At 38.8% G+C, this 20,618-nt stretch overlaps 1 protein-coding gene across 2 annotated transcripts; it reads right to left on the reverse strand.

Moving 5' to 3' along the window:
* Window positions 1-1,104: 1,104 nt before the first annotated feature.
* sfpq (splicing factor proline/glutamine-rich) lies at window positions 1,105-19,739 on the reverse strand. 2 transcript variants are annotated; one of them, XM_086281309.1, is made up of 12 exons: window positions 18,847-19,739; window positions 18,067-18,258; window positions 17,676-17,977; window positions 17,450-17,545; window positions 16,724-16,920; window positions 16,529-16,613; window positions 16,313-16,424; window positions 16,178-16,226; window positions 15,081-15,184; window positions 1,646-1,694; window positions 1,316-1,435; window positions 1,105-1,202 (listed from the first exon to the last, which is right to left on the reverse strand). In XM_086281309.1, the coding sequence occupies exons 1-10, from the start codon at window positions 19,594-19,596 to the stop codon at window positions 1,668-1,670; spliced, it is 1,914 nt and encodes a 637-aa protein (XP_086137435.1). In that variant the 5' UTR covers window positions 19,597-19,739; the 3' UTR covers window positions 1,105-1,202; window positions 1,316-1,435; window positions 1,646-1,667. The 2 variants fall into 2 exon arrangements, with proteins under 2 accessions (XP_086137435.1, XP_086137434.1); XM_086281308.1 differs by having other exon boundaries at window positions 1,646-11,963.
* Between the last annotated feature and the right edge of the window lie 879 nt (window positions 19,740-20,618).

Raw genomic sequence — 20,618 nt, forward strand, 5'->3', positions numbered from 1 at the left:
TTATCACAGCCCCATCGTGTAGGTTAAATACTGTGCCAATAGCCCCTCACATGACCACTGATTCCAGCTTTAGGCCCAGCAGAGTCAGCAGCACCGGTCCTGTTTTTAATGGAAATGCATGGAAGCGGTCCTAGACTGGGCAACAGTAGCACGGTGGTGGGAAACGGGCATTACAAATCACACTCATGGGTCCATTTCTGAAAATTGACAACCATTGGCGAAAGTAAAAAAAATAAAAATAAAAAAAGTCTTTCAGCACCAAACCGCACTGACATAATGCCGCATAGCAAACTAAACTTTCAGCCGCAGGGTAAAAGAGGACAGCATGTTTTTGATCTTGTGGGGGGATTAAATCACACTGGATCATGTCATTGTTTGGTTTTGAGTTTCATTCACACCGGTTTGCCTGAAGCTTTTTGTAAGACATATTTTAACCCTCCATAGATGCTCTGGCAGGTTGAGCTCGGGTGACTCACTTTAGCACTAATTTAAGTCAAGTTTTCACTTTGTGTTTTTGGCCTTTAGGAGCCTGTTTTTGTGCCAGGGTGGAGCTCAGGTCAGACAACAACGATCCGACACATATTCAGATTGTGCCTTCAGACTGCTCCGGATCATCTTGCTGCTTCTCGGCTGGACCTGCTCCAAGACTGACAGCCAATACTTGAGATGCAAGTGTGGGCCAGCAGCGGAAACATTGCACCTTTAGCCTTAATTGTAATTGGACTGGACTCCTATCAGAGTGCTTCACAGCTGAGGCACTGAATCCAACAATGAGTGATTGCAGGTTTTTCCTGGCTCTGAATCAACCTCTGGGACCTGTCTACCAAAGTAAACATCACTAGTTTACAGTTTTCTGCCATTTCCAAGCATTCAATGAGTAACGTGTACTGTAACACTTGATTAAATTAACCCTAATGACTTTAATGAACTACACTACAGTGCTGGTGGTTTTCCTTTTCCTTTTACAGAGCACCAAACCTCAATTTAAACAGAAAAACTGTTTGACATCTCATTTAATGCAATTTAAATTTAGTGTAACGCTTAAATGAAACTAACTTAGACAAAACAGGTAATCAGGTGAAAAGTAAGACATGGAAACAAAACTCAGGTTTATATCTTTTATTATTAAGAGAAAACAGCGCATCTCTCCTCTGGACTGCAGACTGCCCTCTGCTGGATGAGTTCTGGTACTGCTCCGCCACCTGAGAAACAGTAATGAGTTATTAGACTTAAGTGCTGCAAATAAGATATTTCACAGTGTGTTTCTATTCAAATGTTTAAAAACAAAAAACAAAAAAAAAAACTGTGCACGCACATTTCACATCCATGTTTTGAAGGACGAACTGCACATGAGCCAGCCTGGAGGTCATCCTGGCGTCCTGTTACAGCGAGCTTCCTCCAGCTTTGACATTTTACAAGACAATCTTCATTTTCCCTACAACACAGAAACAAAAAAATACATCAGTGATGTTTGACTTGTGTCATGTGACAAAGTAACTCAGGAGTTTTGTCATAGCAGCCTCACAACCAACAAAATACCAAACACTCAAAGGTAAGTTTCTAAATAAGATGCATTACAGTGCTGCAGATGATATTTTACATGTTTGGAAGTTAAGCAGACACACTGCATTTGTCCAACACTTACGGTGGTAAATCCGTAAAGATCCTCAGCCTCCCTCTAATGGTCGAGGATCCTGCAGCAAGAGACAGACAATGAGAGCCTGACAGTGGACTGATCACCAGGTTTACTCAAACACTACTCACTGTGGTTGCAATGCATAAACACAAAAGTGAGAGCCTGTGTGTGTAGGTATGTAGGTGTGTGTAGGTGTATGTGTTGTATGTGCTGTATGTCATGTGACAGATGTTTAAAATAAAATGAGTTGGTTCTAACATAAATTAGAAGAAAATCGTGTGTGAGGGTAAGTAAAATGTGTGAATGAATGAAGTGTGTGCACGTGTATGCATGTGTTTGTTACTGAAGGGCATCTCAGCACCCAGAACATGAATAATTTATTAGAAACTGCAGAGAGGACAGACAAATTCATGACAACGTTCGAATCCGTTGCAATCCTTGAGAGGTAGGTAGGTCCATCTGTTACAAAGCCATGTGAAGCTAGACTTTCATACTGACACATCAGGTGTTTTACTGCAAAGGTACCCCAAACTGGAGCTACACCATAAACCTAGCACTGACGAAGCCGTGGTCGTTTTCAGTGTCAGTCTTTCGGACTCTGGGCAGGGCCCTTTCTGAAGAGGCCATTACAGGACTGAAGGGTAGTTCTGGCATCACACTCCAACAGGATATAAGGAAGGATTGTAGTCAATCAGGACTCAGAGCATGGTTAGAAAATGGATCACAGTGCAGAGATGAAATCATCACAGCCGCCATTGGCTGAACACAGTCTAGCCACAGCTCGAGAGACTCAAGGGCAGCAGAGCCCTACAGAGATGAGAGATCTAAATACAAGCAACATACGAAACTGCCACAGTCTTCTTGTGTACATTTATTCAAATGGCTGGCTGGTCAGTGCATGATATGCCATTCATGAGTCACAGGAAGGAATGAGGAATAAGAGGTACTGAGAGAAGAAAGGAAAAGGTCCATTTGAAGCTGATCACTGGACACACTCTTTAAAACGATTGTCCAAATTTTCTCCGACAAACCACGCAACCATCAGTTTGTTCCTAAAAACAGTGTTTGAGAATACAGATTGTATATATACACACACACAGTGGACTGAGCATCGTTTTTAAATGTGAAGCTAATATGGGAGTGAATTAAATCTGCTTTGTTTCTAATGGCCAGCAGGGGGCAACTCCCGATTACAAAAGCCAGACTAAATGAAGTCAAGAAAACGATACTGCACCTAATTTTATGACCTCAGCAAATAATTTCCTTGTGAGTTTGAAGTACATTAGGCAAAGAAGAATATGGTGATGTACCCTAAGGTTTTGAGTGTGTGAATGTTTTTTTTTAATTTAAATATAGATTAACCCATATCTTGTGTTAAGTGCACCCTTCACCTAAAAGTGTCTTTATTCAGCAACCAGATACAATAAAAGACACCCAGGAGTGTGATGTTCAGCTCAGCTTTCACCCTGCCGGTACATTTTAAAATATTGTTTGCAAAAGGTAGAATGACGATTAATTTCACAGTGAATACAGACATGCGTTACTAACCTATCTACAGTTAGCATCATGCCCTTTCAAAAGCTAAAATGGTTATGTGTCATTTCATAGCTCAAATTCCCAGCTTCAAAACAACAGTTTTCTCACTAGTTTTACACCGAATTCATTCCACAGATGAGAAGCAGCAAACTGTCTTGATGCAACTAAAATCAGATTGACAACAAACACTACGTAACTTCAAGCCCAAATGCTCTACATGATGAAATGGTACAGTATAAACTTTCATGCTCGTTCTGTTTAAAACAGATTACTGAAACATGAGTGGTCCTTTGTAAAAACAGTGCACATTTGTGTTTCTATTTGCTCCACATACACAAGTCTGACCAGTTATTTATGCACAAAATTGTAAAAGTATTGTTATATATTTTTAAGAAAAAGAACTACCAACTTAGAAAGGTTGGGGACCCAAAAAGTATGTGACATCTTAAATATAGCACTTTCACAGATAAAAATCAAAGCGCTTCACAATAAACCCTGAAATATACATATAATAATAATAATATGAAACAATGAAAACACTTTAACAGCTTGTTTGTATAAAAATGTCTTCAGCTGCTTTTAAAAGAGTCAGTGGAGTTTGTACAGCGTAAAGACAGTGGAAGAGAATTCCACAACCCAGTGCCTGAAAAGCCCGATCCCCACGTGTTTTGAACCCAATACATGGGACCAACAGTAACCTCTGACCTGAAGTGACCGGTAGGAAGCATGATGTTTCAATAGGTCAGAGATATACTGGGGAGCTTCACCATGTAGAGCTGTTCAGTTAAAACTAAAATTTTAAAATGAAACCTAAAATTTACTGGCAATCAATGAAGAGAAGCCAAAACCCAAGGGATGTGTGACCACTTATTAGTGCCAGTTAAGTCTTGCCACAGCATTCTGTACAGTCACTTCAACACTTCAAAAACCCAACCCAGTATCAATACAATCGGTATGTCATTTCAGACAGGCAGAGAGGGCGAGGGAGTAGTGCTGATAGAGGGTTCAAAGATAAAAGTGCTGCTTACACAGTGTGAAAGTACTTTTCATGACTGATTTTAACTGCATTGCGATTGACTGAGGATGTGCTGATGAAAGGCCACTGGGTGTTTAACAGTACTATTACTTTATCAAAGCAGGAATAGATTAACTGCAATCAGAAAGCACTCAAAACAAAAAACAAAGTTATGGCCAAAGCAGAACAGTTTCTCATAGTATTTTGCCTCTGGTAGAGCTGGGCTTTGGTTGTCCCCCCACCCCCAGTTTGTTGCTGCAAACACCCTGCCTTTTTCCAAACTAATCACTTTCAAATATAGGTTTTCGAGAAAAGGAAACAAAATGCAAAACATCGTGTACGGTTGTAGACAAGACTTCTGCTTTTTCCACTTAGGAGCTTAAATGTACCAGGCAATACTTTAAAAAAAAAAAAAAAAAAAAAAAAAAAAAAAAAAAAAAAAGCAGAATACCTTTCATTTCAGCGCTGTGTTCCATATATTTGAATCCACACAAACACTTGTTTTCATGCACACATACAGAGGAGCCAAAGTACTACAACCACACACACACACTCCACAGGCTACAGCAAATCTATTGCCAAGAAGTATGAAGAGAGATCTGCACTGTGATGCCATTCTTTGAAAGTGTGATGCCAGAAGCCCTGAAGACATCACTGTGAGCAGTGACGTGGAATAAGAAGACAGAAGAGTTAAGTCATGGGACAACTGTGCATCTTGCATTATAAACATGGATGGGACACTTACCTTACTTGTTCAGCTGATCTGTGTAAGCATACCTCTGGCTGCAGTGCAAACAAGTCCAGGCTTTACTGTCCACTGACATCTGCAGAACTACTCATCGTCAATGTAACCCAACTGCAGAGAAGAGCCTCTACTGTGGACTGGGGCAGCTTGTCTTTGACAAGCTGGCTGACAGCAGCTAATGCACCTCTTTTACCCAAAGACATGAAACACGCACAACCAGACAGGCAAAACAAGCCGCTGCCTCTTCAACCGTAAGACAGCATCGAACATCCTGCCTCACTCAGGTCTGTGAGCTTGATCGGTCTGCTGGTGTAGCTCTTACTATTATGGTAATTCAGACAGAACTGATGAGATTATGTGCTGGAGTAAAAAGTTGTTACATAAAACTTGAGTCACAATGTAAAGTGTGGGGAGTGGGGATGTAACAGTCAGTGTGGTATGTTTTTGGTAGAGGCAACAAAAGACTAACAAAAGTCAAAATTATCCTATGAGCAGCCTCTTTTTTTTTTTTTTTTTTTAATTAAAAGTTGGCCATAATTCTTACTTTGACAAAAGAAACTCTAAATTGAGAATAAAGAGAAATACTTTCCCATATTTGGGGAATGATTTCATCATAAAAAGGTTTAAACACTAGCAATAATTTAAAAAAAAAAAAAAAAAAAAAAAAAAAACTCCTGAAAAGAGGACAACAGAACTGTCAGAATAGGCATTGTTTGTTGTGAGCACTCATGTTTCAGTTAAATATAATGTTTAAATATAAAATATGTTGTGTGAGTTAGCACAGAGTTCTGGCTGAGCTTTCAAGAATACTCCTACCAGAGTTTATGGCCAATGCATACCTGGTGTACAGCAAACATGTTCTGGAAAAGAAAATGACTTTCTGCTCCTTAACAGGTTAGGCAGAATCACATTATGAGAGTGTATTTAGAAATCCTAATGGTGTGACTGCCAATGCCATCAGAAAAAACAAAAAACAAAACCTCTTTCTACTGAACCAAGAAAAAGACCTTGGATTGGATTGCACTGAAGAAATACAATAAAAGTTTCAAAAGATGTTAAAAGCTGAGCTCAGTGAGCTGTGAGACACGAGAACTACATGTAGTCGAAGCGTAACTAGTACACTGAGTTTTTTTGATTTTAGTCCAACTGGAAAAATGAGTTAAACATGAGGTTAGAGGCTGTGAGCTACTTGCCCCTAGAAAGTTGTCACTAGAGTAATACTTAAATGGTTCTGGATTCAGCTCACTGTCTAACAGATGACATTAATTTTTATTTATTAAGCAAAAAAAAAAAAAAAACTAATCAAAAAAAAAAACTAATCATGTAGCAGTAAAAGTAAGATTGTATGTGGATATCACTGGTACGGGCAGTCTTTTTCCTCCTACAGAGAAACATATACATGTTAGCACTTAACGTCACACACGTACCGTTACACCCCTAGAAGGCAACAGGTCATTTTTCTCACCATGAACCTTAATTAGTTGCTATATTGTTCACACCTGTGCTGTGTGATCATTAGACAATTGTTAAAGCTGTTAAGAGTGACTGTCAAAAAGTTTGATTTCCATTTATGAAGAGTCTGCTTACTGCAATGTTTCACTTGCCTGTGGCTGCGACTTCACTTGAATGTCAAAGCTTTCCATTGTCACCACAATTCCAGTCAAATACATCTATAAAGAGGCATCGATTTCAGACCTCAGATGTTGAGTAAATGTGTTCCTCTTTCGTTTTTATAATTCCACTGCCAAACTTGTCCATTTTTACAACGTGTAATCCATGTATTTGTGTAATGTAACTTGCTTTGGTTTGATAGCGCTGTATAAGCAAGCATGACAACTATTTTTACTTGAATACATTAAAACACGTAGGCAATATCAAACTCAGTCTCTTAATCTTTTAAAGAGGAACTAGAACAAATTCCGTTATTTCTTTCATATATAAAAATGTAACAAATTCACATGCTCTTCTTAAAACTTAAATTTTAGAATTTATAAGAGTCAAATGCTTCAAACTGTCCTCAATACATTTTACAGAATACTTTCTACTTCTGTCACATTTTAGTTGTTATCTGGAATCTATCATCTGTGACCAGTACAACTAAGAACCTCAAAGTCCTTCCAAAGGTGGCAAATAAGGATAAAGAAAAATCTGAGGACTCTTAAACAAACCTTAAAGGCAGAAGACCTAGCTTGAAGACAGAGTGAATTGCATGGCTGCAAAAACAGTCAGTATAATATGCACAAGACAAAGTGGAACACAAATGTGGAGTGGGTAACCGGGCCCCTTGAAGAATGTCAAGGGTTTATTTTCATGTCAAAATAGCAGAAAGGGATTTTTCTGCATTAAAATATAGCAACTGTAAACATACAATAGACATAAATATAAGAATTTTCCTTAAAACGGTGTACTTGTGCGAGAGCAATAGCCAAATATATAAATTCCCAAATATTCTAACCTACAGTCCAAGCTATAGAGCCACTATTATCTGATCACTCTGGTCCTTTAGAGTGACACAGTTTCATTTACAAAACCGCTCCAACAGAAGCTACAGACTCTCAATGTCTTGGCTTGGCAACTTCCTTTTCATAGTCCAACACCTTAACAGATGGTCAAACCTGTTAAAGAAAAACAAGTTGTACACAACACAGACAACGTTACAAAGTTCAAAATGCACACTATGTTATTAAGTAAAAGAACTATATTTAAGCCAGTAAAATGTAATTCAATCTAAAAGCAGTGATGCATTTCTAAATGTTTTACCTAAAAGGAATTTGATGTATAAAGGGCATATTTTAAAGGTACCTACATACCTTTGATTGCAGATCTAAACTGTTTCCTAAATGTTGGAGATTATTTGACTTCCAACATCCTTTTTCAGTTAGTTATGTCACAACTACTCTGAGGAATGTTTATTTTAATCTGAAAATCCAGTCATCTGTGCATACTGTCAGAGAAAAATTCAGAGTGCATGCCACTGCGCTAAAAAGGAATCATTCGTCTAAAGAATGAGGAAAAGTTTGGCAAATACATCTGTACAAATAACTATTAGTTATAGGATTTGTTATTTTGCAATGAAAAACGCTCATCCAAAATTGACCATTTAATACGAGCGTATAAACCATGTAGACAGGCTTTCTCTTTGTAAAATATATTTTTAAAAAAGCTGGCATAACAATCCATCATTAAGATGTAGTGTTATGTGAAAATTATACTCAAAGCACTGATGTTGCAAAGAACAATTAGTGCCTTAAACCTATATCGTTATTCTTTTGAATATTTAGAAATAACCGACCAACACAAATTTAGTGTTGTGGACTTTGAAGGCATTAAATTCCAGTCCCACATCAGATCAGTGAGTTATGATTTTTCTGAATGCCATTAAGTGTATTTATAGATATTAATCTGCAATATATTAATTAAAATTTATTGCATTCCATTGTGAATTACTATTACTGAATTTTTGAAACTTTTTTCAAAATTAAATGAGAAAATATGCACTAAATATTTGAAGTACACAATATTGGATAAAATAAGAAGTTTTCTAATTCATCAGGAATGCTACAAGGATGGATTAGAATCACAATCCAGTTGACTTCCCAGGGGTTTGACTACCATATCACAATGACAAACATCTAATTAATGTACCTCATTAGACTACTCTCTTGGAAGGAAATCATGTACTGTATGTACAGGATTAAATAGGGATTATATCTCACTACTTTCACTAGTTTCAGATCCAGCGTTTGAGTTTCTTAGCTACAGCTTTTCCAAGTCCTCACTACCCAGCCACACTTCAGCCACAGTCCATTATCTTTAAAGCCGTCCATACCTGTTAAAGAAAACATGTACATAACACAAACACAAGTAACATTTGAGATAAACACTCCTTTATATCCTTCCCATTACTGAATGCATCCACACATCCAAATCTTCTGTTCTGTGGCCATTTCAGGTTTGTTTTGTGGGATTCTGGGATGCCACATGATAGAAGACATTAAAGTTAAAATCCTTACCTTCATTGCATGTTTGATTATGTGAAGGACATTAACAGGTGCACTAAAAATATTTGATTCTTGATGTCTTATGTAATCCATGTTTAAATGGAGGACATTTTCTTCTACATGAAGAAAAAACAGAAAAAGCTACAATGATCAGCTAGTTGCTGTGCGAGGTCAGCAAGCTTCCACCAACTACAAAATTTTAACTAATGTTGAATGAAAAATACTTTCAATGATTCACAGAATGTCAAAGTTAAAGCTAGTGGAATAGAACAGAGCCAAGTTAATACACGCAAAAAATAAAATCTGCTTAATAACAAAAGTTGAAATTATTAAAAGATCAAAATTACTTACATTCACTTTTCAGGCCATCTCTTACCAGACAACTCTGACAAAGGTTGTAAAGGTAGGCTTGTGAATGGAGGAAGGTGTCCGTTTAATTATGGCACTCAATTTTGGTTGGGCCATCCTTACATTATTACTGTTTGAGCAGTCCCACAATTAGAAAAAAAAAATAAAAATATTTGGACTTCTTGTCTCTTGATCTCGTGCTGTGTTCGGAGATAATGTGAATATCCTAATAGTACAGGATATTATTGCCATTATAATGGCAGGTGCCATTAAAGTCATTAATGCAGATACAGTTAAACATTTCTGCAGAGATTGAGAATGGGTTCTCCTGAATGTAACCCAATCTGTCATACAAGTCAGTCTGAGAAGGTAATAGTGATAAATTTACCACAAACAAGGCAGGTCCTCGGAAAAAAAAACAGCACATGAGCCCTGTTGACAAAGTTGATACAATAGCCTTGGAGTCTCTAGTTTTAAATGAGATCGTAGTGCTGGTTTGTCAAAAGTTAACTGATACACAAGAACATATCAGTGAAACAGAAAAGATGCAAATCAGACTGTCGTTTAAGCCCACTGCACACATCCATGCGGTTTTGAAAACTAGGGCATCTTATGCGTTCTTACAAAGGGACTTATTGTCTTTGTGCTGCTCTAGCAAAATTAGAGCTTTATAACTGAAAATCATTTTCCAAAATCCAACAGTGACTCAGTCATTTATGACGTCACAGCCTGAAACGTCAGATCTCTGATGAACCATTGGTTGCTAGTTACTAGACTTTTAGAAATTCTAAGACTTGACATACGTATCCAAGTATGGATGTTCCAAGGCGTTTAAGTATAATATGGACATATCTGATGTCAAGATTTGCCACTGCACTTCCCCAAAGATACATTTTACACACAAACTTTTATAGACCTATAATATGCCTCAAGTCCGTCCATAACCATTATTGACTACATTTACATACAATTGTATTACTTCAACTGATGCAGAAACGTGGTGCTGTTTGAACTATTACCACTTAAGGTTAACCTAAACACCTTAAAGAACCTATAGGAGTCCAGAGTCACATCAGTGCACCCTTATGGAAACCTTCATAATTATCAAAATTAATCCTTTACATAACAATACAGAAACTGCTACAATTTCATCCCAATTTAACAACATCATCCATTTTTAAAGATGGTGGCATTTGCTTTGTGCATTTTTTATGACAGTTATCCTTCTGAAAGAATGCCTCACAAATGCTTGAAATGCTAGCAATAACAGAATGACCTGCATGTAAATGTAGTCAAATAACTCCAGCTTCCAAACATGCACACAAGGACACACACTTGAGTGGATTTTGCCTGTCTACGACAGACTGTGCGGTTTCAGCACTATGTTTCTGTAAGACCACTGTTAGTCACACAGTATTACACAGGTTTTCTTAAAGGTTCCATGTGTGATATTTCTTCTGTCCTGAGGCAAGACTGTAAAAGCAGAGTTACTCATTGAATGCAACATAACTCAGAAAAAGCCTCTCCTAAAAACCAAGAAAAAGCCTAAAAGTTCCCCTTTTTCAAAAAAATAAAAGGAAACATACTTGTTTGAAAACAGGGTTATAATATCAGAGCCACCCTGCATTATTAAAAATAAATGAAGTTCTTTAAAACGCGACTGTGACCATTTTAATAACCAATTTATAAAAATGAATCTTAACAACTTTTTCTTAAAAAAAATAAAAAAAAATAAAAAAATTTCCTGCAAATGCTATCGCTAATTTACAGGAAACGTAAAAATATTAAAATGTGTTAAATCTTATTTTAATTAAGTTTTCAATGATCTGGAGAACCCTGTTCAACATTGCTTCCCAGTCTAGAGTCTTTTTAAGTAGGTGGTAAATATATGATTATTTCTTTGATGAATAAGTATTTTTACAATATATTTCAATGTGGGAATTTGCTGATTAAAGCTATGTCGTACTTGCAGCTAATTTCTGTCATACCACGAGTTAATTCTTTTCAGACTGTGTACGAATCACTGAACTAAAGTGGACAGGACTTGAGAAAATAACACATAGAATCTTTAAGAGCTAACGTGGCAAAGGTAACCACATTATTCAACTTCCGCAAACAGCCCATTGCTGCTTTCTGAACGGACTACACGTTTCATTTTTAAGAATAAAAGGTTAAAGGTTTTTCCTGATTGAACCAATGTCTCTTTATTATAGTACATGCGTTGACTCCAAATGCATGGCACAAAACACAGCCATAGGAAGTTCAGAAAAAATGTTACAGTTATCACTTCACGACGACTCACAGAGCATAACACATCTTTAAAAAAAAAAAAAAAAAAAAAAAAAAAAATTATACATGGTCAAAAAAGAACAACTGGATCAGCTAAGAGTAACTTCTCTTTTCAGACTAGAGACAAAGTAAAAAATGAAAATATTGACTTTCAATAACTGAGTAAATTGGCTAAAATGTTGTAACAATTTAAACTTAAATACAAGAAATTCGAATCAACATTTTTGTTTTTAGAGAAAAACTGTACAAATGGTGCTGCCGGAAGCATCAAAAGAGCAGCGTTTAAAAACGGGGTTTCTTAGCAGGACCATCAAACTCCTCGCGGACCCTGCCATACCCGGGGTTACCAGGACCCATTCCCCTCGCACCACCCGGAGTGAAGCGCTCATTGCGCTGTTGGGTGTCAATGTGCCAAGGAGGCAGACAGGAGGGTGGTAATAAGGTATGGGAAGGGTCAGTGCATAAGCATACAGTTCATGTCCATATGGAGATGTGTAAAAAAGGTATGGCACAGGTGTGATTTGTTTTATATTGCGAGTGGTTTACAAAAGAACCAGCAGGAGACACATCCGGAGAAACCGTTCGTTCCAATATGAAGGTCCACAGGTGCCACAGGTAACATACGGAAAAGGAAGAGAGGGTAATGCTTTCGTTAGTCAGTGCCTACCTAGTGTGGTCTCTTCTCCAGTGCATGCCAAGATTAGGCTGGGCATTAATGACAGATGGCCGTATCTACTAGTCAATGGCAACAGATACATGCCTAAACTTCTGAGAGGCGGCATGAAAATAGGACGCTAAAAATATATTTCTAACATGAGGTTTAACCTCATATTTCTAGTCATTTGTTACAGCCAGAATTCAGATTTCCTTAGAAAATGTTGCATATACACACAATTTGGTGGCATCATGACTAATATTGTAAACTGTATGACTTAGAGTGATCTTAAACATATCTATAAATCTGTTGCTCAGGTATCACAAAAGGGTATGGTAACTTTTAAACGGTCCCAAATGTGACTACAACGTATAGGATCTACCAGAAATGTGTGGTCTCTCAGACAGAAAGAGTATATTCGTAGTGCAAGACATTTTTCCAATAAGTAAGCAGTTCATTAATATTTACATCAATGCTAATTCAGACAACTTCTGTGAAACTAAAAGTGTCAGTCTAGAAATTCAGCAGAATAGCTGAAATTGTCATTTGCAAAATGAGGCTAACAAAGAACAACTAAGGTAAGGAGAATAACGTGAGGTAGTCAGATTGCAGAATATAAATATTATCTTGAAGTGAATGAACCTTCTGCTCATTTTACTAAACTGAAATTCAGACTGTCAGGATCACTTCCAACAGGCTTAAAACTCAAACTTATGGTTTTTAAAAGACCATTCATTTGAACTATTCAAAAGCAAATTGTGCTCTAAATTTTAAAGAGGTAAATACTTTTCTAGACGAGTAATAAATGAAATACAGGTTCTTGTTTTCAAGTCAAAATTAAGATGTCTTTAAGCACGAAGAATTTCTTTTAGAACTCATTTTACAACTACGAGCAAAAAAGTATCAAGGTTATGAGCAAAAAATTTTTTGATCAAAGAATAAAGTCTGATAGAGTTTTAATTTCTGTGCTTTTTGTCGTTAATAACACAAATTAAGGAAATTTAAAGGAACAGTATCTTTCCCACCTCCCAAAAAAGAAACCGTCTTTTGCTGTTAACCAGAATCAGACAGCAATACAGCAAAAATAAAATAAAATAAAAAATTTGGCTCTCTGAGCACAAGCCAAGTGTTTAGTTCTATTGCAGAAGAGAAGCCAGTTGTTCATCTCCAAAACTAGGCAACTCACAAATGTAAGAAAGTTGAGATGGCCAGAGCACACTACAGGCCAGGGAAAAAATGCATACGTTTGACTTTGGGGTGAACTGTCCCCCCTTTAATTCCTACTACTGTGAGCTTCAGATGTTTTTTGGGGGGGAAATAAACCAAACATATTCTAATATTACAGCTTAAGCAGAGCCCACTTTCCAGGTGCGCTGACTTGTTCTTAAAAAGTGGCTAACCAATTTCTGTTTAGGTAAAAGCCATTAGATTCCCAACTTCACATGCTCTAGTACTGACAGTCTTCATTTGATATGACCATTTCAACTATTTAGTGCAGGGTGGGTCATGCCATTTTTAAATGGCAGCTTTGCACCGTGTACCTACCCAAGTTAGGTGGGTTTGCTGCAAACAAAAGTGCATAACTTTATAAAAGTAAAATGAACTCCATGAAGCAAGCAATTCCTAAAGTGTATTTAAAATGCCTTAAAGCAGGTATGTCAAACTCATTTTATAGCACATAAAATTTGGGCCACATAACCCACTTACTCTTAATTCCGTCAGTCTAAGTTAGCTTAATTACACATGAACTACCCATTATAAAAAACAAATGTCAATAGGCCTCATGTTTGACACCCCTGCATTAAGATCTAAATTAATGGACTGTTATTAAGACTTTTTTTGGTAACAAGTCTTAATAATACAGAAACCCTATTTTAAAGTTCAAGCATTACTTTTTATTCAGGACTATAGAACCTTTTCATCCGTCAACTGTAATACAGAAACGAATGACTTCAGGTCTAAATTCTGCCAGAAACAAAAATCCCAGGCTCGGTCCAGTTTTCAGCGACATCATCTGAACAAAGTCACAAGGCTACGCCAGCCCCCATCAGTTAATCATGCTGTAATCTTCGTCAAACTCAAAGCTTTACACCGTCATCAGGCACTAAAAGTGTTACAAGGTTTCAAAGCTCAATTACAAAAAGAGATACTGATGAGAAGGTAAAGGTTGCTGGTCCAGAAGTTTTCCACCACACTTCAACGCCCCCCCCTCAAAAAATATAATTAAATACATTTAAGGGTGGAAAAAGGAAGCCTGTTCACACACAACTTCAGTTCTCCTGATAGACAAATGAGGCATGAAATTGGTAATAGAAAAAAAATGGAAAAATTTAAAAAAATAAAAATAAAAAAAATAATACTGGATACCAATGCTCTCCTCAGTCAAGAAAACGTGCCTGTCCAGCTCACATAAGACAGGGCTTGCAATAGCAGTCCACTACACAAACAGCATGATAGGAGTGAGCAGAGCCAGCAAAGTTTTTCTACAGCTGTTTGAAACACACTGAGATGATCATTTAGTGCAAGCTGACGGTTTTATAGCTTAAAAGCAGTAATGGCTTGTGGGACTATTAACTGAGGGGGCTCGGCTTGCTACTGAAAAAAAGGAAAACAAACAAACCCTATAAAAGCAGTGAGCATGTGTCACATTCAACAACCAGAAAGCCATCCAGTGATAGCTGAGAACACAAATCACTCATTCTGCCATCCTGCTTAGACAACTGGACATCGTGTTAACACGAAGAAAGGAAGAGAAAAAACAAAAAAATAAAAACATGGCTGGGAGTCTCCAACCAAAGGGAAAGCCAAACAAAACTATATTAACTACTGAAATTCCCACAAGTGGGATACATTACCATTTCGTTGCCCATCAGGCCTCCTGGTCCTCCCATTCCCTGCTGACTCTCAAACCCAAGCCCGCTCATAGAGAATTTCTGTGAGGATCCACCAAAGGACATATCTAAAGAGCAAACAGGAAAACATGTTAGGTATTCATACAGCACATGAATTAAAAATACCAATGCTACCCCCCTCAGCCTCCTACTACACACCCCTATTTATCCATTTCAAAAATTGTAGGTCTCCAACTTAGGATTGGACTCCATGCTGCCTGCCCATCTGCGTGACGACAATACCCCACCAGTCTTTTACGGCTGAGGAGTAAAAACTCAGACACATCCTGCTGATGGTAAAGCTGCCTCAACAGAATTTCAAGAGCTATAACACTCGCATAGATACTGGTCTGAATACTGATACTGATCTAATATTTGACTCAGCTATCAGCAGCTTTACAAGCTACAAGAGCTTTACAAGCTAACATAGCCAGCTGTCATTTAGTTGCTAGGGGGGAAATGTAATGTAACACGAATGAAGTTGACACCAAAGCAAGTACCAGTTTAGAAACGTTTAACACCTGCTACCCCCAACAGCTTCTATTTGCATGCTTGCAGAAGTTGTTTTTTTTGTTTTTTGTTTTTTAAATACACTACTGACAAGCCTACACAGAGCACTGACGTTGTTTGTACATTTCCTACCAAATCTGGTCTAACAAAATCAAGTCTTCCCTTCCTGATATCTCCACATGTGCATTATTTTTACACAGACCTACTTTATGAGCTTCCTTCATACTTTACATTTAGATTTTATTGTTTTAGCTCTTTTTTTATTTTACTTTTTCTTCTTATGGAATTGTTCTACCTTTGTGTCATTTTAAAATCATACTGGACTATTTTGTCCATTTTATTTCACTAAACTCTACGTCTACTTAAAAAAGAAGCTACTTTATTACAGAATGTTTAATACTTCAGTTACTGTAAAGGAATAGGCTGGAATTGTCTTTTTGCAACACTGTGCATTTCATCATCTAATGCCTAAAATGTTTTGGTCACCTTTATAGCCACTGTGGTGTCTGGATTTCTGTCATGATTTCTTAATTTAAACAAAAGACACTTACCACCCATGCCCAAAGCTCCACCAGGATGCATTCTCATTTCTCTGTCCCTCTGTAAAACAAAGAAATTAAGATTAATGTAGGCAGTAACTGGTTGTTGAACTGATGTTTTTGACGCCCAAGTTAAGTTTAACTAACATCCATAAAGCTGCCCATCCTGTAGTTCTCCTCACGCTGACGGCGCATCTGTTCTTCCAACTCTCTCTTCCGAAGCATCTCCTCCTCCTGTCTGCGTCGCTCTTCCTCTTGTCTGTTTAAAAATGCCAGATAATTAGTCAAATGTAGTCCATGTTTTAAGAGAACTCAACACCTGTTCCAAACAACAACCAGCTGCAATTTAATGACATAAAATACCTGAGCTGCATTTCCTTCCTCTTTTGCATCTCCTGATTGTGCATCTCCTCCATACGCCTCAGTTCTTCCTGTCGCCTCAACAGATCTGAATGAAAACACAACGCATTACATTTACAGCAGTAGGATAACCCACATCTAATGAGTGACATATATAACAAATTATGAGAATTGCAGGTCTTCCATATCTAAACTTGCCTTGACGGAGCAGATTGGCCTGGTGCTCATGGTAAGCATCCTCCATCTCGCTCTCGAGTTTCTCACGGGCCTCACGCATGTTCTTCTCCACCTGTTGTCTTTGCTGCTTTTCCATTTCATCAAGGGATTTCCAGCGCTTTGCATACTCAAATTCAAAAGTGCCTGGACGGGCAAAGCGAGGAGGCTCCTCACGCTCTCTAAAGACACAAAGACCATAACGTAGAGTACATTAGATTGACAGGAACATGTCAGCATTCACCTGAGTTACTAAAAATTGCATTGAAAGATCTTCTAAGATAAAATGAATGCAAAGTGAAACTTTAGTTTTACTACACCATACTTCCTCATTTCAATGATTCAATAGTCGCCAATTTTATAGTATATGCAATGGTTTAGTTTTCTGTTGTTTGCCAATGTGGGATTTTACTCAGATTAACATCTGCAGAGCCTCAGAGAAGGTTGACCTTTAACAGCTGAATCCACCACCCCCACCTTCCCCATCCCACCATCTGCTACTCACAAATAAATGACCTAATGACCCGAAGAAAGTAATTTGCATAATAAAGACGATTGCGTCAAGAGACCAAAATGCACTTGCTTCAAGACCTACTCATAGTTCATTCCACTGGCTATTTTATGGTGGTGTTAGTATGATTAGTGCAACTTAAGGAAAAAGTAAGATTTCCCTGCCATCTGCATGATGTTGCACCAAGAACCAGTACTCACGTTTTATATTTGGGGTTCTTCTGTGCCAACTTCTCTGGAAGACCATCTTCACTATCGTACTGCTCCAGAGGCTCGACAACAACAGGCCGAGGAGAACTGCAGAAGGTGAAATACAATTTTTTTTTAAAAAAAAAGAAAGAAAAAGAGCAAGGGCTTCAAGAACCTTTTACAAATATCTTCCAACTCAAATACCCCCCTTCTACTCAACTAATATAATTAGACTTACGTAGTGAGCAGAAAGACCCCCTCGTTGCACCTCTCTAAAGCCTTTCTGGCAGCAGGTCTGGAGGCAAATTCAACAATTCCTCTGCCCGTAGAGCGTCCACGATCATCTACAACCACGATGGCCCTCTCTACCATTCCGAACTGTGAGAAAGCTTCCTCTAGGAGTTCATTGGAAACAAATGGTGACAGATTCTTTATAGACAGCGCTGCAGAGTGTGTAGCAAATCGGACACGCAAGGGTCTGCCCTTCATCGGTGTGTCATCCAGCTCAGCTTTTGCTATCTCTGCAAGTGCCCGAGATTCCTAGATAAAAGAAAAATGTTATTTAAAAGAGTCCCTTTACTTATTACAGTAACAAAAACCTGTTTCAATTCAAGCGTGTGACCCCTTACCAGTCGGATGAAACCAAAGCCTTTCCCCTTGTTGATAAAGACCTCAGTGGGCTCCCCATATTTTGCAAACATCTTCCTGAAATCGTCCTCTGTGATGTCGTTGGGCAGGTTACCAACAAACAAGCGGCACCGCTGTGTGTAGGACTTCTCACCTGGCTTCAGCAACATGGACAGCGTCGCCTTGAACTCAGCCTAAGAAAAACAAGACCGAATTTTTTTTTTTAATTCGTATACATATATAGAAAACAGAAAAATATACAAATTATTTGACGCCCAATAGATCATCATTTTCAGATTAACTTTATGTTATGATTTGTGCTCGCGTCCGTATTTCGATCTCCGTTCGCCCATCCCCCTCACTCGCTTTGTGAAGTAAAAGAAAAAAATCCAACACGGAAAATAATATGAAATACCACTGTCGACAAACTAGTTCACCCAAAATTGTTCAGGTTAACAGATGAAACCCATCACTGAAAATATATTTTTCCTTTTAAAAGCGTTAAAATAGAACTAATTTCTATACTTGAACAAGATGGCCGCTAGCTAAAAGCAATAACGTTGCAGGATGTATTCTTTTATGCACCGCGACTGCCCGCCGGAGCGAGCGCCCGACTGCTTCCCTAATAACTGTAAGGATAACACAAACAACTCCGCCCGATAGGGCTGTTTAAAGTGTCATATCGAGCACCACGCGGCTGGTTTGGCTAGTGTTAGCAGATAGCGACTGCCGACGCCACTTGGGCGTTTATAAAAATTAAGCTAAAACTAAATAAAGCAAACCTTAGATTGGCTCTCTTCTGACTGACTTGCGTCAGTGTTCATGGTCTCTCGTGACTGTTGACTGACTTTCATGGCCGGTGGCCCTGTATTTTGGCCTTGTTGAAGTCCTGGTCTCTGGCCTTGTTGAGGTCCTGGTTTCTGGCCCTGCTGGGGTCCCGGCTTCTGGCCCTGCTGGGGTCCCGGCTTCTGGCCCTGCTGGGGTCCCGGCTTCTGGCTTTGCTGAGGGCTTGGTTTCTGACCTTGCTGCGGCCCAGCTGCTTTCGGGCTTGGGTGTGGAGTCGGCTTCTGCTGCTGACCGTTAGCATTTGCCACGGGTGACTTCAGCTGCTGGTTCAGGTTCTTGTTTGCCTGGTTTGGCTGAGGGGAGGTCACGTTAGGTGTGGGTGGTGGTGACTGAACCTTCGGCTGGGGCGCAGGGGTTGTGGATTTCTGCTGCTCTTGTGCCGGTTTCTGATGCTGTTGCTGCTTAATCGGGCCTTCCATCGTAAGAGCCGGGCCTGGAGTCGGCGGAGGGATGATGGGTAGCGACTGATTCTGTTGCGGCTTCTGGGGAGTGTTCTGCGATCCTTGGTGTGGTGGTCTGTTGAAGTTGTGTCCCCTCCGGTTTTGATTTTGATTCTGGAAAGGATTATGCCGAAAATTTGGGTTTCCCATAAGCCCACCTCGCATGGGGCCGCCGGGCCCACTTCCTCTGCGCGGCTGGAAATGATTCATTCCAAAGCCGCCACGATTATTGTTGAATCGAGACATTGGTCCTAATATATAGGCAAAAATTATTTTTAAAATACCAAAAGAATTAAAGGTCTACTGCTCAACAACCACCTCCAAAGGCTGTTCGCAGGTTCTCAAAATGGCGACCAATAGTTAACGTATTTTCTTTCTTTCTCCAGTACGCAGACGTCTGGCTCCGCCCAGTCCCATTGATTGGTCCGTTGTACAGGAGGCGGAGTAAGAGTTTTTCGAAGGAGCCAGTCCTGAAATCACCAACTCTGCTCTCATGTAAAGAGGCGGCCATTGCTCGAATGAAAGAGCTGTTAATCATTGCTCAAAGAAATCTGAAACAATTCGTTGTCACATAGCTATCTGTTTGGTACTGTAGCCTGCACAGTGGAACAGCCCCACAGTGACTATTGCTGACTTTATGACCCAGATTATGCATAAGAAGGGTATCCTTTTTATATGCATTTCACTTTAAATTAAAGCACGTGAATACACTTTATATATCTGGCCCTTGATGTAATTTTCACTTCAATGTGTGGCTGCTAGTGGAACTGACGCACTCCTGCTCCAAATAAAGTCACGGAAACAATCAAACACGGATTAAACGGGTTAACAGTGAGCACTGTCCAATGAAAGTAAGAATACGTTTTTCCTCTACAGAGAAGAAGCTCATACAGTTACCAGCACCTCAGACTAAGCTTTCAGACCCATTTGAACAACAGCTGTTTGCAGGGGTTTGTGTTAATCAGTCCTAGCTTAAAAAACATTAGTGAGAAAACTATTGAGAAAAAAATCCTGAAGGACTTGTTTAGAATTCAGTAGGTTGATTTTTAGATTTATTAGTAAACATATGGCATAAAGATTTAAAGAGAATTGAAGGTAACTCTTAACTGGGCGTTTATATCACACTGCATTGACACTGGGGTTTGCCTTAGTGGGAAATTATTTTGCTTTTAGCATTTCTCCAGCCCACGTAATAAAAACTATCACAAGAGAGAGACATGCCAGTTAACAAACCCTGAACTGAATTTTATGGGAGAGTTGTGCAACAG

Source organism: Aulonocara sp. 'chitande type north' Nkhata Bay, linkage group LG22 (assembly GCF_057382095.1).
Source record: "Aulonocara sp. 'chitande type north' Nkhata Bay isolate Kocher_YH1m ecotype deep benthic linkage group LG22, A_spYH_male_GT1.1, whole genome shotgun sequence".
In the NCBI taxonomy this organism is placed as follows: domain Eukaryota; kingdom Metazoa; phylum Chordata; class Actinopteri; order Cichliformes; family Cichlidae; genus Aulonocara; species Aulonocara sp. 'chitande type north' Nkhata Bay.

What these genes read in the sequence shown, in the direction of transcription:
- sfpq (XM_086281308.1), bottom strand. Translation starts at nt 19,596, where the DNA reads ATGTCTCGATTCAACAATAATCGTGGCGGCTTTGGAATGAATCATTTC. An exon ending in GGCCAATCTGCTCCGTCAAG is followed by an intron (nt 16,614 to 16,723) that starts GCAAGTTTAGAT and finishes GTTTTCATTCAG; the next exon opens with ATCTGTTGAGGCGACAGGAA. An exon ending in AGGAAGGAAATGCAGCTCAG is followed by an intron (nt 16,425 to 16,528) that starts GTATTTTATGTC and finishes ATTTTTAAACAG; the next exon opens with ACAAGAGGAAGAGCGACGCA.